The sequence below is a fragment of the Vidua chalybeata genome, chromosome 13 (assembly GCF_026979565.1).
Source record: "Vidua chalybeata isolate OUT-0048 chromosome 13, bVidCha1 merged haplotype, whole genome shotgun sequence".
NCBI lineage: Eukaryota > Metazoa > Chordata > Aves > Passeriformes > Viduidae > Vidua > Vidua chalybeata.
In genome coordinates this window covers 18,385,880-18,402,044 of record NC_071542.1, presented here as the reverse complement: position 1 = coordinate 18,402,044, position 16,165 = coordinate 18,385,880, and the positions used below count along the sequence as shown (strand labels likewise).

The 16,165-nt window shown below is 48.6% G+C and overlaps 1 protein-coding gene across 1 annotated transcript in view; it reads left to right on the top strand.

Annotated features, from left to right (window-relative positions):
• Positions 1-16,165, top strand: part of IGDCC4 (immunoglobulin superfamily DCC subclass member 4) — an 88,116-nt gene that overhangs the window by 48,172 nt on the left and 23,779 nt on the right. Inside the window, exons 5-9 of the mRNA XM_053955041.1 lie at positions 10,053-10,187; positions 12,689-12,844; positions 13,372-13,782; positions 14,479-14,643; positions 15,637-15,774. Coding sequence (XP_053811016.1) covers positions 10,053-10,187; positions 12,689-12,844; positions 13,372-13,782; positions 14,479-14,643; positions 15,637-15,774 — 1,005 coding nt within the window. The remainder of the gene's footprint in view (positions 1-10,052; positions 10,188-12,688; positions 12,845-13,371; positions 13,783-14,478; positions 14,644-15,636; positions 15,775-16,165) is intronic.

The window sequence follows — 16,165 nt, the reverse complement described above, 5'->3', positions numbered from 1 at the left end:
GCTGGGAATAGGTGAGCTGTTTCCAGGTCCTAAGGGGAAACTGGTCTAATCCACATGCAGTGGTAGCTGTGCACGATGTTAGAGCTGTCAGATGTCACCAGGCTCATGTGTTACTCTGCCTTCAGCTCCTGCAGACGAGGGATGTCTGGATTCAGGCGTGGTTTGTGGTCCTCTGGTGTTCTCCACATGCATCTCTTACTAATTCAGGTCTGCTGCACTTTTGAGGCTTCCTGAAATAACAGCTGGTGTTTGGTAAGGCTTGGACTGAAGCAGGGTTTAAGCAGTAGGCTCCATTCAGTTCTCTTCAGAGTCCCTTGGTGGTGGTGCAGTCCTGTGGTGCATCTGCACTACAGGGATCACACCTAGCCTGTCCTGGAGGGTGTGGGACAGGCTATGCCTGCGTGGGGAGGCTGGAAGGGAGCTAGGAATAGAGACCATAATTAGGTCAGCAGCTTGCAGTGGGCTGTGGGACAGGAAGGTTGATGTGGTTGGACTCTTGATGACACTAGTTAATTATTAATAATTGGTGTTACAGCTGTGCCTCAGCAGCTCTCTGAGGTTGAGGGCTGGTGGTGCCCTCCGGCACTGACAGCGTCCAGCAGCTGGAGTGAGGATGTTGCAAGTGTCTGGAGGCATAGCAAAGCTCATAGTGGTATCTAATCCCATTACTTTTGACACGGGACAGACATGTCCCTGTCTCCAAGACCCACCAGTACCTACAGGGGTGCTGAGGAACAGGAATAGGAGGAGTGGGCCTGGGTCATAGGGGAGGCTGAGTCAGGACCAGAGCTGGGCTGCTCTGAGCCCTCACTTGGATAGCTTGGATGCTAGGAATCTCTCAGAACACAGCTGGGAGTTTGTCTTCAGTATCAGAGATGTTCTTGCCCATCTCTGTTTCTGGTGCAGCTGGGGGCAATGCCAAGTGGATTGTGGACAAGAATGAAGAGCAGGAAGAGAGAGGAAGGATGGGATAAGGAGGGGCAGGTGGTGTTATCAAGCACTGTCTTAATGCACGACTTTACATCAGAGTTCTCTGTGGCACCCAGCAAGTGTCCAGCCAAAGGGCTTTGACAGAATCTCTGGATATCAGCGATGCTCTTTCCCCATGGAAATCCAGCTTTTCTCCAGACTTTTCCTAGAAAAACAGATTTGCATTGTCCTGAGTGAATGCAGATGCATCCATCTGCTTTTAGTTCTCTCCCTTCCAAATTGGCAATCTCAGTTTGTTGCCAGACTGTGTTACTGTGGGCTCCCAGCGTGTTGTGTGTTCACATTGTCAGTTGTGGGAAGCATTCTGTGTACCTGGCATCAGGGAGACCCCTCTGCAAGATCCCTTCCCAAAACATTCTTCTTTTCAAAGCTGCTCAGGACAGTGGATGACTGCTCTGGCAGAGAGAATGGGGCAGAGCAGGAGCCGTGGTCACAGAGGAAGCAGGTTGTGCCCTCCTGCACGGTCCAGGACCTCCAGCTTCATCCCTCTCTGCTGTTGCTGGATGTGCCTGAATCTCAGATAGATCTGATATTACAAATAAATCTGAATTGCAAATAGATCTGATGAAATAGGTGTCAGCCCCTGGGAAACATCAGCCTCAGAGCACAAGGAGGAAGTGACTGGAGTGAAATGGCTCCAGTCACTGAGGCAAGGTGAGTAAGGAGGAGTTACAGGGTGACTTGTGAGCCAAAATGGTATTCTGTTGGCCATGTCTCTCTGTCATTTTTCTGCAAGAGGTAAAAAAAAAAAAGGCCTTACAGCTTTTTTTTTTCTTGGAGGTTTCTCATATATCATTCTGGAAGATGGTGTGCTGCCCTAGGATAATGACAAGGAGAGCTGGTGTGATGATGGCTAAAAAGGCATGAGGATGTTCCCACTGAACGCCAGAGGCTGGCAAGATTATGTCCCCAGGGCCATCTCATGTTTACTGATTTGGGAGGTGTTTATATTTAAATTATGGATATTGTGGCTTTTGTTAATGGTCTTGTGATGCTCTCTGGCTATTACTTTTGCACCTTCACTTCTGTGAATAGCTGTGTTGTGAACTGTGAGCAGATGGAGTCCCAGAGACGCTGAGAGATGTACCCAGAGCAGCACAGTGAGTCGGTGACAGAGACCATGGGAGACTTTTTGAGCCACTGGACTGGAAGCTGGGACATCATCCTGACTGGTTGTCAGCCATGGGACATTCCTGGTGTACCGTGGAAGTTCCAGTTGCAGTGGTGACTTTACAAAACAGCCTCTTGCAACCCTTGTTTTTCTAGTCCCTGGGTTTGGCAGCTGCATGGGAATGGCTGGAGCTTGCAGTGCTTTAAGGGCTCAGCTTGAGCAACATAAGCTGTCTGGGTCTTAGGGTTAGGGCAGGGAGGCTGCTCTGTTCTCCACACAAAGACTCTGAGGTATCTTTGCTCATTTCTTCCCTTCTCCTTGTTGGCCTCTCACCTGATCTAGAGGCTCAACTCCCTCTGTACACCGAGTAACTTTCCTATAGGGAATTTGTTTGCACAAAAGTCTGTGAAAATGTGCCAAGACAGACTTATTAATCAGCAGTTACTATCTAAAATGATGACACTGTCAGTGCTGCTCCAGCACAGTCATTCTGTTAGGTCTCAGCGTCCACTGTGCCCTGACCTGGGGTTTCCTATTGCCTCTGCCACATTCCAGCTGTATGGGCTGCTGCTTCTGCCTCCCAGAAACTCTCTGTGATGTATCTTCAGGCTTCTGAGGATTGAGGTGCCTGAAGGCCTGAGGTGTCCAACCCTTTGGCCTGTGGCAGAAGCCAGAAGAGCCCCATTCCTCAGAGCTCTGTGCAGTGGGGCCGCCTGGCCACAGCTGCCGGCACAGCCCCTCCTGTTTATTTTGCCTGGCTCCGGCTCGGAGCGGTGCAAATGGAGGCGCTTCCAAGCGCTCTGGGGAAGCGAGCAGGAATGCGTCGTGCAGTCTGGCTGGCTCCCGTCCCTTTTGGCGTGATGAGGAGCAGTTCCAAATGCGTGTACGCAAACAGAGAGCCAATGTTGACAGCTTTACAAGAGCTGGAGTGGTGGGCAAAGCACACTCTGACTGCTTTGCAGCAGAGCTAAATGTACCTTGGACGTACAAAACTCCACAGCCTGAAGGATCAAGGTTTTGGGGAGTGGGAGAAGAGCCCCCCTAAAAATCCAAGGCAATTTCTGGAAACCTGCCACTCTTCCTGGGCTTCTGGTTACAGAGAGTTCAGGGTGTCAGCTTGTGGCTGAGCTAGTACATTAATGGATTTAATTTCTGAGCTGAAATCTGTCAGCTGTATAAAGAAGTTGAGAGGAATGAAAGAGGACTGCCTGATGGCCCCTTTGCCTGTCTGGACTGGGATCCATGTGCTCCCAGGGCTTCCAGACACAGACATGGAACTGGGGAAAATGTTGGACAGTCTGTTTCTCAAGCCAAATGAGAAGCTGTTCCTAGAGCAGCTTCTCCTGCCACACTCTGTGGAGACATCCCAGAAGCTGTGGCAGGTGGTGCTCTGAGGAGTACATCCAGGTAGTAAATGGACACTCCTCATACAAACTAATTAATCTCTCTGCATTTTTTTTTTTTATCAGAGAAGTGTATTTAAGCTGTTAAATTCTCTGTTTTTCACGTATATACAAACAGCAGAGGAGCAGATTTTGTAATGTGTAGCTTGGACCATATATTTTAGGATCTATTTGTTGACTTATTTGTTGGGGGATTTTAGGATTGTAGTTTGTGATACAAGTGCTGTGTATGGAGGTCTTTTAATAGCACAAAAAAAATGATTGAACTTCTCTGTTTTAATCCCACAGAATTCTTTGTGGGATTAAAACATCTTTGTTTCTTTGTGTGCTGCTTTAAAGATGACAGGATATGTCACTGCTCTGCTGCAGCACCATCTTAGTAAGGAGGAAGCAAGACTCCAAAGAGAGATATTCCAAAACATGGAGATAAATTCTTCCCTGTTCAGCTTTTCAGTTCAATATTTGCATTGACAAATGCATAATTGCTTACAAAATGTTTGGAAGACATGAGGTAAAAAGACAATACAAAACTGATTTATTGAGCTCATCTGTATTGTTGGGCAGAAATAACCTGTTACTCCAATACACTGAGCCATGGGAGCCAAGTACCTTTTCAGCCTCCCTTCCTGCATGCCTTGTGTGCTGACCCAGACACTCCACAGGTGCCTGGGAAGTGAAAGGAAAGGAACATTTCTGAGCACTGGTGCTGACATATTTAGTGGGACAACCTCTGCAGTCCCACTACCAAAGCACTGTCCGTGCTGTGGTTTCTGCTGAGGCACACATCTAAAAGATCCTGCAAGGCTTGGGGACCAAAGGCTGCAGAGGAGGAGTTCTGAGAGCACTAAAGTTGGGGAATTGAGTCCATAATCTTGTAACCAAAAGTCATCCCATCCTTCAGTGACAGGAAAACTTGGATCCGAACTGCCACAGGCACTGATACAGCAAAGGTGGGAGAAAAACCCCAAAAAGTAAACGGTAAGTTTCAGAAAGGATATGTGCTTGCATTTGGGGATAAGAGGAGACAGTTTTTGACTTAAGACACTTGGGAATGCCTGATTTAGGGTATTAAAAGGGCACCACTCACCTTCTCTAGTCACTTATGAAAACTCCCTTGTGCCAGTTCCTTTTGCTTTCCTGTTCACAAAGCTGTGCATTGCCATTTCCAGGTGAAAACAGTCAGAAAAGAAGAAATGCCTATTTGCTAAACGTGCTCAGGTGTGAGATCTGACATTGTTTATATTGCCCCGAAAGCAAATATTCCGTGTGTTTGGATACAACTGGGCAAGAGTCTTGCCTAGAGATTTTACATGCTAGTTATCCTGTCCTGAAGTAGAAATAAATTACAGATAAATTTCCATGGCAGTGCAAAGGGAGGAGAAAGGCAGGTCTGGCAGATGTTTTTCTCCTGCACAGTTGCTGTCAGCTTCTTCCCTAACAGTCCAGGAGGTCTGTGAGTTATCCAGGAAGGGAGAGAGCTGGGGAGTGGGAGTAGGACATGCTCTGCAAACACAGCGCCCACATTTTTGAAGGTGTGTGCTTTGCAATGGGTAATTTGCTCCTTTATTGTCTGCAGAATAACAGCAGTGACAGCATTGACTTTCTCTAATGAACAGCTGCTCAGTGCTAGGATCTATTCCCGGAGGAGGCTCGCAGGGATGAATAAGGTTTCATGCTCCTCCTCCAGAGAGGGTGAGAAAGTTCGCAGAACAGAAGATTGTTGCTTGATTGTCAGAGATCTCCAAATCTTGACCTGCTGACAGCTGAGAGCTGAATGTGTCGCCATGCAAGTCATGTTTAACCTTTCAGCACTTTAGCCAAGGCAGGGTGTTCGTGGAATCGGGAGAGAGGTGTTAGTTCCCATCCAAGAAGTCATCCTCTTGTCACTGCAAACGACCATTACAAATTGGCTGAACAAAAAGCATTTTCCTCCTGTTGCACTGCCTGAATTCTTTGCTGATACTCTGCACTAACAAGAGCAGGGAGGCGAGAGAGGCTCGCTCTTGAATTATGGATGCATTAGAGGCAGAGCCAAGTTATGAACTCTTGGAGATGGAAATCACTGTTAGATATTATAACTCAAGCCATAAGCTCAAATAAACATTTTGAGCTTTGTCCCAATCAGCTCCCCTTGGTGCCTCCCTTGACATCCCTGCTCAGAGTTCACCTTCACTGTGAAATGAACAATTGGAGTGTGCTGAGGTGTGTCTGGCCTCACAGGTTCCCTGTGCTCCCCTCCCCACCCCCTTTTCAATTTATAAGACACATCATCATAAATGCTTTGTTATATTTCCTCTGTGCCTGCGTTGAACCCAGCTCCAGGCACTGAGGGTTGCCTGTGAGAGCAGTGGTACAACAAAGTGGAGTACCCAGGTTTGGCCTGACTCCCCTGTCTCATGACAGGAAAGTAGAAAAACACATAAACTGAGAAGTCCTCTGTAGTGAGCCATTTGGAAACAGTAAACTGCAGGCAATATTTTGAAATATTTTTGCAGCTGATCAGTAAGTCTGGGCTCTTGGTCTGTAGTAGCACCTTTGCTGTCTCCCTGTGCAGGGGTTAACAAACTGTGCAGGAAGAGAGCTGCCTTCTCAAACTCTTCCAGTGCCCTGAGAATTTCCCTCAGTTCTGTGCACTACTCACACTGATCCCAGAGCCATTCCTGGCACCCCATATGTGAAAAGAGAGTAAAATTGATCCATCTAATGCAGAAGGGCAGAAAGTCCACAAAGGCTTCAGTGATGGAGAGTTTTGATGTGAATCCATGGGTTGTGCCTTGGGCTCTGCAAAGCTTTTGCCTGGAGCAGCTCTGCTGCTTGGAGAGACAAAACAAAGCTGGCAGAGGGGGAGAAATCTCAAAGCCCAAGTTTTAAATAGCAGCTCTGTGAAAGCTTTTAATGCCCCAGAGCAGCCAGCATGGCGCAGGTGCATTCAGTGACCTGTTTTGTTCAGGCAGTGAAAGATGTCTTGGAAACTGCAGCTCTTTTTTCCCTTTTGTTCTGACAATATTCCCTCTTGACCTGAAATTGTCTTAATGGCAGTGGAGACAAAAAGCCTCATGTTGGTTTTACTCTTCGTTGTGTGTTGGAATCCCCTGTGTGGAACTTTCCCTGGTTAGCTGAGTACTGTTCTTGGGAACTCCTCATTGAAACACAGTTTGTAGGGGTGAACTTGCGATCCATTGTATCCAACCAGCCTAGAGAGGTGGCAAGGGGAAAATGCTCCAAAGGGGCTCAGTTTGAAGAGAAACTTGACTTGTGGACTTGCTCTCAGATACCCACAATGGAATACAAAGCTGGAGAGAAAGGTGTTTGTGTGTGCCAGAAGTGTAAGGGGCATTCATCCATGCACACACCAAGGAATGCACTGAGAAAGCAAGCAGAACTATTTATGTTTGTAATATAATTTTCAGTAATAATCAGATACGGGGCCTGGACTAATAAATTTTCCCAATAGTTTTTTAAGGCTGAAACTAAAGTAAAGCCCCTCTCCTAGTGACTGGCAGCACTACCAGGCAGCTGTCAGGGACCAAGTGATACAGGACAACTGCCTTCAGGTGAACCTGTAAAGTGCCTTTGCCAGTCAACACCTGGGGCCATGTACCTGATGGAACAGATGAGTGTTTAAGGCAGGTTTGAGTAGCTTTTTCTCTGCTCTAAGCTTGGTAGAGAAAGCTGCTTGGAAATCTGGCAGGGAATACATTACCATCTGGCTGGTGTTATTTTTTTTTTTACTCTAGATTTATTTTTTCCCCAGTAGTGCAAAAAAAGACAGCTTTTTGCACACAGACATGCCTCAGCTATGTCCTGCCCAGCAGGTACGTGGCAGCCGGTGGTGTTGGGTAAAGAATCTCACTCCCAGGGTAGGCTGGATATCCTACCATGGATATTCCTGCTCCCAGGATATTTGGTGTCAGCTGCTGCCCTGCTCCTTTTCATCAGGAGCTGCCGTGGCCCTGCAGGGAGGGATTGGTGTCCAGAGTGGGTAGATTGGGCCCACTGAACCCTGTGCAGGGTGAGCTGAGCCTGAGCCTAGGCTGTGTGGAGATGTGTGACCATATCCAGCCCTGCTAAAGCACAGAGCAGCTCCTCACCTGGCTCCTTTGCACCACTTTCCCCAGCTCACTCATCACAACTTACTGGGTTCTCCACTGTCTTTCCAGCACTGTGGCCTTCCCTGGAATGGCTGCTGTAAAACTCTTTGCCTTCGTTTCTGATGCTCTTTCATGTGTTTCCTTCCAAATCCTGGCTGGAAAGCTCCTTCTCCTTGTTCTTTCTCTGACGTTGCCTCATCCCTATGTGCTGTATGGGGCAGAGACCTTCTATTAACAATGTGTAGAGCAGCCTCACCCATCAAATTGGGCCTCACTGAAGTCCCTGTGCTCAGTTCTTGTGCAGGACTAATGCTTTCTTGTGGATTTTAGTGCTTTGTTGAACTAGAGCTGGAGTTAAAAGAAAGCTGCTGTTGCACAGAGCCTTGAGTTTCTCGGATCCTTGAGTTTATGTACCTGGGGTGGAAGCTCTCGTGCCAGTTTTTGCATTAAGCTAGTTTTCTCTCTCAGTAGTTCAGAGCGACCAGGATTTTGATCTGATTGTCAGTGAGTTCTCAGAATCCATATCTGCTGAGTTTTCTTCCTGTCCCTGTGCTGTCCCCCAAGTTGTCCTGCTGCAGCCAGGTGTGCTGGCTGTGAGGCTGAAGGTGTCCGTGGATGTGGACGATGGCAGCAGCAATGGACGTGATGGAGCAAAGCCCTGGCCAGCCCAGAAGGAGACTGGGTTTGCCTGTCCACAGCAACCCCTCTGTGTAGGGTACTCATTCCGCTGGAAGGAGGACAGCTGGCTTGGCTGTTTCTGCCCCAGGGCAGCTCCTCCTGCTGGTGTTTGCCCAGGGCTGAGATTGCAGGTCAGCGTGGTCCGGCCACTGCCCCAGGTCAGGCACTGCGGGCGCTCCTCGGTCTCTGCTTCCATCTGCTGGACAAGCACTGGCTCCTGCTCACTCCCAGTTTCCTTTGGTGCCTCAAGGATTCTGCTGGCTCCTTTTGACTGTGCTCAGTAATTCTAGAGATGGAAATCCCTTTCACGCACGTATGGACTGCGAGAACATTTCAGCGTGGAACCAATGCTTTGGCAAGACTGCCCTGCTTAGACTGACTGGCACCGAGCCTGGGGCTGGGCTGAGCACAGCACATTCAGTGCAGCCCTGTGTGGCCTCCTGCCATGCAGGCAACTCTGCCTGTGAGGCTGAAGTTCCACTGGTTTATATCCCCAAGGAATTCAGATATGAGTGAATTGTTTGGATGCTGTGTGAATGGCCAGTGAGGGTCTCCAGAAATGACCAAAGCAGGTGCTGGAGGACAGCATGTAAAGAAACTGGGCATGGAGGACATGGTGCTTTCCTTGGACATCTCCTTCAGCATCTGACAATCAGAATCCCAGTCAGAGTATCCCAGTCAGGAACTGTTTGGGCTGCAGACTGTAATGAGACCATATTTAACAGTCCTGGTAAATGTGTCCTTTTTGAGCTTGTCTGACTCTCTTGGGTTTTGAACTCTGCAGTATCTTGATACACTGAGTTCAGAAGGGTCCTGCTTTTATTTGTTTGAGACCTGCTGCCGATAACTTGCATTGCATGCCTAAGTGTTACTGGTACTACGTGACTCCTCTACAATTATTTCTCCCTTCATGAGGACAGCAACAAAAGTGTCCCCCAGAGTTAGAGGTATTTAAGAGAGCTGGAGGAACTGGTGAGGGTCATGAACGCTCTGGTCTGCTCGAGAGTGCTCCGATTGTTTTCATCTGACAACAGAAATTTGGCCGCTGCAAAGGCATTTCCTTAACCTTCCCTTAACCTCTGCTCAGCAGTGGGCAGACACAGGCAGAAGGTTCATTTCAAGCAGAATATCCCCATCCCATTCTCAAGGCATTGTGCAATGCAGCCTGGAGACCTTCCTGTAAACCTTGCTTGATTTAAGTGTTGGCTCTTGGTCTGTGCACGTACAAGCTACACAGCACTGTCTCCTCCAGATGTGGGATGATTGATCAGTTTTTGTGCTGTCAGGTGAAGGCCAGGACACAGCCATGACCTCTCTGCATTGCAGTTTACAGTCCAGCATCTGGATATTAGAATTTCTTTAGCCAAGTGACTGGATTCTTTCTGAGCTGCTCCAGTGCCTTGCCGGAGGGTGAGGGTTGGTGTTGCTCCGTTTGAGGACAGCGGTGTCTTGTTTCATCTAATGAACAAACATCCATGTAGCAACAGTTCATGAAGGTGTTGGGTTGAAATTCTACTTGTTTTCCATGTGAAAATCCTGTTATTAGGACCCTCATGATTAGAGTAAATTTTGCTGGGCAGATTGTTTGTTTCTTCAGTAAAAATTCTGTAGTCATATAAAAGCAAGACCTGTTTTTCTCCCCCAGCTGGGCCTGAGCCATTTTCACACGTGAGACTGCCCAGGGAAGCGCAGCTAGGGAGCCAGGACTCTACATGCTCTTTTTTTTCTGGGAACTTTGCATCTTGGAAGGACAGACTTTTCTTAAACTTTTGACATTAGGTTCCCAGCCAGCAGGAGGCGATGTCACCATCGTTGCTGCTCCAGAGAACACCACAGTGGTGGCCGGGGAGAGCGTGGTGATGGAGTGTATGGCAGCTGCTGATCCCACCCCCTTTGTCTCCTGGATACGACAAGGTGAGTATGAGGGACAGGACTGCATTTCTGTTGTCCATCCTGTGGATGCTACAGTCTAAAAATCTATTAAGAGTGGAAAAATCTGGGACAGGAAGGGTGCTTGTAACGTCGATACCTAATGACACAGGCGGTGTCGCAGTGTGGGGTGTCCTTGCTAAAGTGAAATTATTAATTAAATCTTGAAGGTTACAAAGCACACAATTCAATTTATAGTTGTTTGACCTGTGCCTGGACGCCTTTTGATCTAAATTAGTCTTTCTCATGTGACCTAGAGCAGTAAAGGTCATGAGATGGGGTCAGGTGCCACTCCTCCCCAGGCTCCACTGGGCATTCTGTGGAATCTGCCATTGCACTGGAGAAATAGCTTGTATTATCTTGCAGCATTATCTAAAATGATGACTTGATAAGATCTGTTAATCCTTGGAGTGACTGAGACTGTTAATGGGAGGTTTTTGTTGAATGGAAGGCTCGAGGAGCTGTTTAGGTCTCATCAGAGGTGTATGAATGAGCTGGGCTGGCAGATGCTACCCAGGGCCGATAGCCAAAGTCATAAGTTGGATGCCAGTGTCACTTCACTGAGAGTCACATCCATCAGATGTGTTTCAAAGGCTCTGACTGAATACATTCTCAGCTAAGAGGTTGATTCTCCCCTAGAAAAGGCTCTCAGTCATTTTCATAAATCCAGGTCACCATTTAAGACTCCTCTCCCCTGTAACCATTTATTGTGGTTGGTTTTCAGCCCAGATTTGTCCACAGGTAGTGATTTTAGCATATAAAAATATTTACTCTTTCCCACAAAAAAGGAGCAAAAAAAACCTCAGAGGATACCACTTCAGAAATCAAGTAAGTCTTAAATGTTATGGCAGAAATGTTTCTAGTTTATCCCATGCACTTTACAATTACAAATGCTCAGCATTCCCATGCTAGATCACTCTATGCTTTACTGAGAGCTGCTGATGCCCATGGTAACATAGATAATATTAGAGTTAATTATCATTATGAGAGTTTTTCATAAGGAAGGAAGACAAGGATGGAGAGGGAAGGATTGGTGAATCAGTTCTTTCCATGCTTTATTTTCAAGTGTTTGCTTGGTCCCAGTCTCCTTCCTTGGGTGGACTCTTCAATTTAAAAGGATGGAGTAACAGTGCAAGTCATCCTGAGTTACACAAGTTTATTTCCAAGCCTTCATTGAGGAGCAGGCTGGGTTACTGGACCATCAGTCATGTGGGGAATACCGAGGATATACCTCCAGGTTGCCAATTTGGGTCTTGCCAGCCTTGGTGGTGTCAGCTAATTGCTACCATCTGGAGTCAGTTTTCCAACCAACCGCTCCAGTGCAAACGGGATGTGCAGATTGTGTGCTGAGTGTGCAGCCACTGAAGTGTGAGGCCATCTGAAGACCCCCAAAATGCAGGGAGAGGGCAGAGGATCTGCTCTCAGACACATTCCCTGCTGATAGTGCTAAGTCAGTGCAGCTGTTCACAATGGAGGTGAGGAGTTTGTTCTGTGTGAGCTCCAGGCTCAGCTGAAGCTGGACAGGTAAAGGTAGGCAGCACTGAAGAGGTGCTTCTGCAAGTGGAGAGGGACAAGGTGTGCTGGTGCACAGGTACTGCACAAATTGGCTGGTTCTCCCAGTCTGTAAACTTGTGCCAGACCTCCCATCCAAGTCTTTCCTCAGCTTGTCCCCAGCTCTTGGCTTTGTCTCCCACACACTCTCAGAGGTACCAATGCCATATCCCTGAGTTACTCACCTCAGAGTGGTGCTGAGAATATGCAGTGCCCAGCACCAGCCTCTGCCCTGTCTGTGATGCTGAGGAGCCCAGGGCTACTTGAAGTTGTAGAAGGACATCTTGGCTTCTGGCCAGTGATACGGAGCTGCCCTTTCCTCCTTCCCTACTCAAAAGCGCTGAGCACCCAGCCTGGAGAATGGGGAGAAGGCAGCTCATGGCCCATGTCTCTGACATAAACACCAGAGTCCCAGGGAGTACCAGGTGTCTTTCTGACACCTCACAGCCAAGCTGTGAACAAGGAGTGGATCAGGAAGCTCATTAAATTTGGGTTCACATTAAGGACACAGAGGAGGAGGAGAAGCCTCTGAGTTGTCAGTGATTCAACAGTCTTGCTGACATTGCATGAATGAGTGCCTGTGCTCATGATAGGGGTCAGCAGGCAGATCCAGCAGCTTTTCCAAACCGTGTGTTAGCACAGCTTTCCCTTGAATGTGCTATTCCTAGGGCTCTCATTGCAGGCACACCCTAGGTATCAGAGACTGTTTTGATCCAAACCAGAACTTTTGAATTATTACAGGCTAAAGTAAACCTTGAGGCAATGTTGGCTTGAGCTGGCTGTCGAGCACTGAGGAGTGTCCCAGCAGGAATCTTGTCTGTTCTGGGTTTGGGGGGTCTCTCCACTCCCCAGCTGTGATCCTGGCATTGCTTACAAGCCCTCATAAAGGGCAGCCTAGGGCTCCCTCCCACATTTGTGTACATTTCTTCCTGCAGATGGAAAGTCCATTTCCACAGATGTGATTGTGCTGGGCAGGACAAATCTCCTCATTCCTTCCAGCCAGCCCCATCACTCCGGGGTGTACGTCTGCCGAGCCAACAAACCCCAAACCCGGCAGTTCGTTACCGCCGCAGCTGAGCTCCGCATCCTCGGTGAGTAGAGCAGGCAAATTCTCAGGTACAAATGCTGGCCAGCTTGCTGTGGGTTGCATGAATCAACATCTAGGAGATCCCCAAGGGTTTGTGGCCTTTGTGGCCCATGCTGGGTAAAATGGGAGCCAGGTTAGAGCCAGGAAGCCTGAGCTGGGATTGCTCTCAGTGGGAGTGTCACCTCTTTAATTTGGGGTTTAGTTCCTGGTATTTACTGAACCGTTTTATGCCTTATTCTTTTTCTCCAGGGTTCCCCCTTGGAAATCTCTATCAGCAATTAACTTTCAGTATCCTGGAAGCCAGCAGGGAGAACAGCCTAGGATCAGGGAATGCAGCACATGATTGATACAGAATTTATTTTTCCTTTTGGACACAGTCTAAATTAAGCCTCTAGAGTCTGCCTGGCAAATCCCATCTTGTAAGCAAAGCTGCTACTGAATAAAACATAGCACCGAGTGGGGAGGAGAAGGGATTTGCTTTGCTATCTTTTCCTCCTCCTTCCTGCATTAATTTTTCCTCTCTCCTCCCAGCTACTCCCAGCATCTCCCAGGCTCCTGAAACCATCTCCCGCACCCGAGCCAGCACGGCCAGGTTTGTGTGCAAGGCAGAGGGAGAGCCAGCCCCCACCATCCACTGGCTGAAGAACGGGGAGCCCATTCTCTCCAACGGGCGCGTGAAGGTGCAGAGCAGCGGCACCCTCGTCATCAACCAGATCGGCCTGGAGGACGCTGGCTACTACCAGTGTGTGGCTGAGAACAGCCTGGGCATGGCCTGTGCCACCGCCAAGCTCTCGGTGATCGTGCGGGAGGGTTTGCCCAGCGCTCCCAAGAAGGTCTCGGCCGTGTCCCTCTCCAGCACCACAGTCCTCGTGTCCTGGGAGCGGCCGGAGCACAACAGCGAGCAGATCATCGGCTTCTCCTTGCACTACCAGCGGGCTGTGGGTAGGTGTCACCTCCCTAGGCAGCACAGCTCTGTCAAGAAGGCACAGGTTGACCTTCTTCCCCAGCTCGTGACAAGTGTGAGGCAATTCCCTTTTCATTTCAGGTAAAGGAATTTTCTCCTGGAGTCAGTATCAGACGGTGACAGTGCCTGTGCATTAGCCAACATATTCTAACTTCTTGATTGGCAGTAGCGTGTCCACATAGCTGAGTTGTCTGGATTCTGTGGGACCAGGCAATGCTGATTTTATACATGATGATTTTGTATGCAAAGAGTGTGATTGCTAACAGTGATATCAACCAGCTGCATCATGTACAGGGGCAATCAATAAATTATCCACACCCAGAATCTGAAGTGCGGCACTGGCTCTCTTGGGGTCTGTGTTCCCAAACAGCCAACAAGCCAATGCTCTTGCTGAACTGTTGCCAGAGCTCTTCTGAAAATTAAACTCGTAACTGCAGCTGCTTCAGCATGGATTAAGGAGTTTGAGTCTAAATGGAGACATTAATGTTGAGGCATTGGAGTTTCTGCCCAAAAAACTCACATAAGAGATGAGGCTGTGCAGGTGCTGGGGAAACTGGAAAACATACAGTGATTTTTGAAGTGGATTTAGTCTGTTGACCTTGTGAATTAAGTGATTTTTTCAGGAGTGTCTTGGCAGTTCACTGACCTGCTGATCAGTGTTTCCTTGGCTCTAGGAACAGATAATGTGGAATACCAGTTTGCTGTCAATAACGACACAACTGAGCTGCAAGTCAAGGATCTGGAACCAAACACCAACTATGTCTTCTATGTGGTTGCATATTCCCAGCTCGGAGCCAGCCGGACATCCTCTTCCATCGTTGTCCAGACCCTGGAGGATGGTGCGTTGAATTAGATGGGTACTGGTGCCTAGGAAATGTTCTTGACCTGGTTCATGGTGAGCACTGAATGTGCTACAGAGAGTGGTAGCAGTTCTTGGAAACCTAAACCTGCACCCTGGTCTCATCATCAGCTTGGGTGATGAAGGATATGAAAATACCCTGGCTGATGGTGGAGCCCATGAGGATCCTTTGGGAACTGCAGGCAGCTCCTAAGGGCTTTCACCTAACCCATGTGACATTGCTCTAAGCTTCACTCTGGATTTCAACTCATAAGAAACATCTATTGCAATTTGTAGGGGTGGGAGGAGCCTTGAGGTCAGACCCCTTAAGAGCCAGTAGTTTGTGTTGATTTTACCATTTATCACATAGCATTTTGTGAGCAGTAAAGGCAGAGTGCCAGAAGCACAGCTGCCCAACGGGAGGCCATGCACAGCTTTCAACAGGCTGCAGGACAGAGGCAAGCAGAGATGGTTTTGGCAGACCTCGTGTGCATTATGTGCTTTTAATACTCCTGACATGGTGACCTGCATGGTCCCATGTGTGTGTCTGAAGCCTGAAAGGCTGAGTTGAAAACATGAAACCTGCTTGCAGCCCAGAGCTGTGGCTCTTAAGGGAATGAGGATTCCCGGGCTGCAGTTTGGATCTATGAGCCATTTGGTTTTGTGTCTCCTTCGTGCTCCACAGTACAGCACAAGCTGAGAGCTGGTGTGTGCCACCCTGCCCAGTTTGCCCTGGACACGGCTCCCTGGGAGCAGTGTGGCTGGGGCCAGCAGGCTCTGGTCAGCCTGGAAGTCAAACCTGGAGCAGTCAAGCATCTCCTCTCCCAGACACCCCTGAAGGGCTGTGGTGTGTTGGTTCCTGCAGGACAGACACCAAATCACCAGTGGCTGTGGTAGAGCCAAGGCAGTGGCCTCCAACCAGCTCAGAGAGCTGGCACAGAAGTGTTGAGGTGTTGCTCTGGTCTTTGCTGACTTCTCTTGGTTGTTTACCCAGTTCCCAGTGCAGCCCCTCAGCTGTCCCTGTCGAGCATGACTCCTGGTGACATCCGTGTGACGTGGCTGCCTCCTCCTCCCGAGCTGAGTAATGGCAAGATAACCAAGTACAAGATCGACTACTGCACCCTCAAGGAAGGTGAGGGAAACACCATTTGGGGGTTGTGTTGACTGCTCCAGTGGTATTAACAGCCTGTGATGTGAAGGGCAGGTGGTGCAAAGCTGAAAACAGGGACCCATTTACCCAAGGGAGGAGAACCCTTTCATAGCCTGGCTCTGTCTGGTGGTTATGGCAGTGCTACTTCACACCACCTCAAAGTGCCTTACTGTGTGGTTGTGGAGGAGCTGTGTCCTCAAGAGAATGGCCTGACCCATGATTGTGGTGTCCCAGAAATGTCTGCATGAGTAGCCCTTCACTGCCATCTGCACTGTGTTTTGGGGAAAAAGCTTTATGCTGCTTGGGGAAGGTGAGTAAATGCTTTCAATTTCCTTAAAATGAAGTCTAATCAAAGTGATCCTTGTGAAAAAAA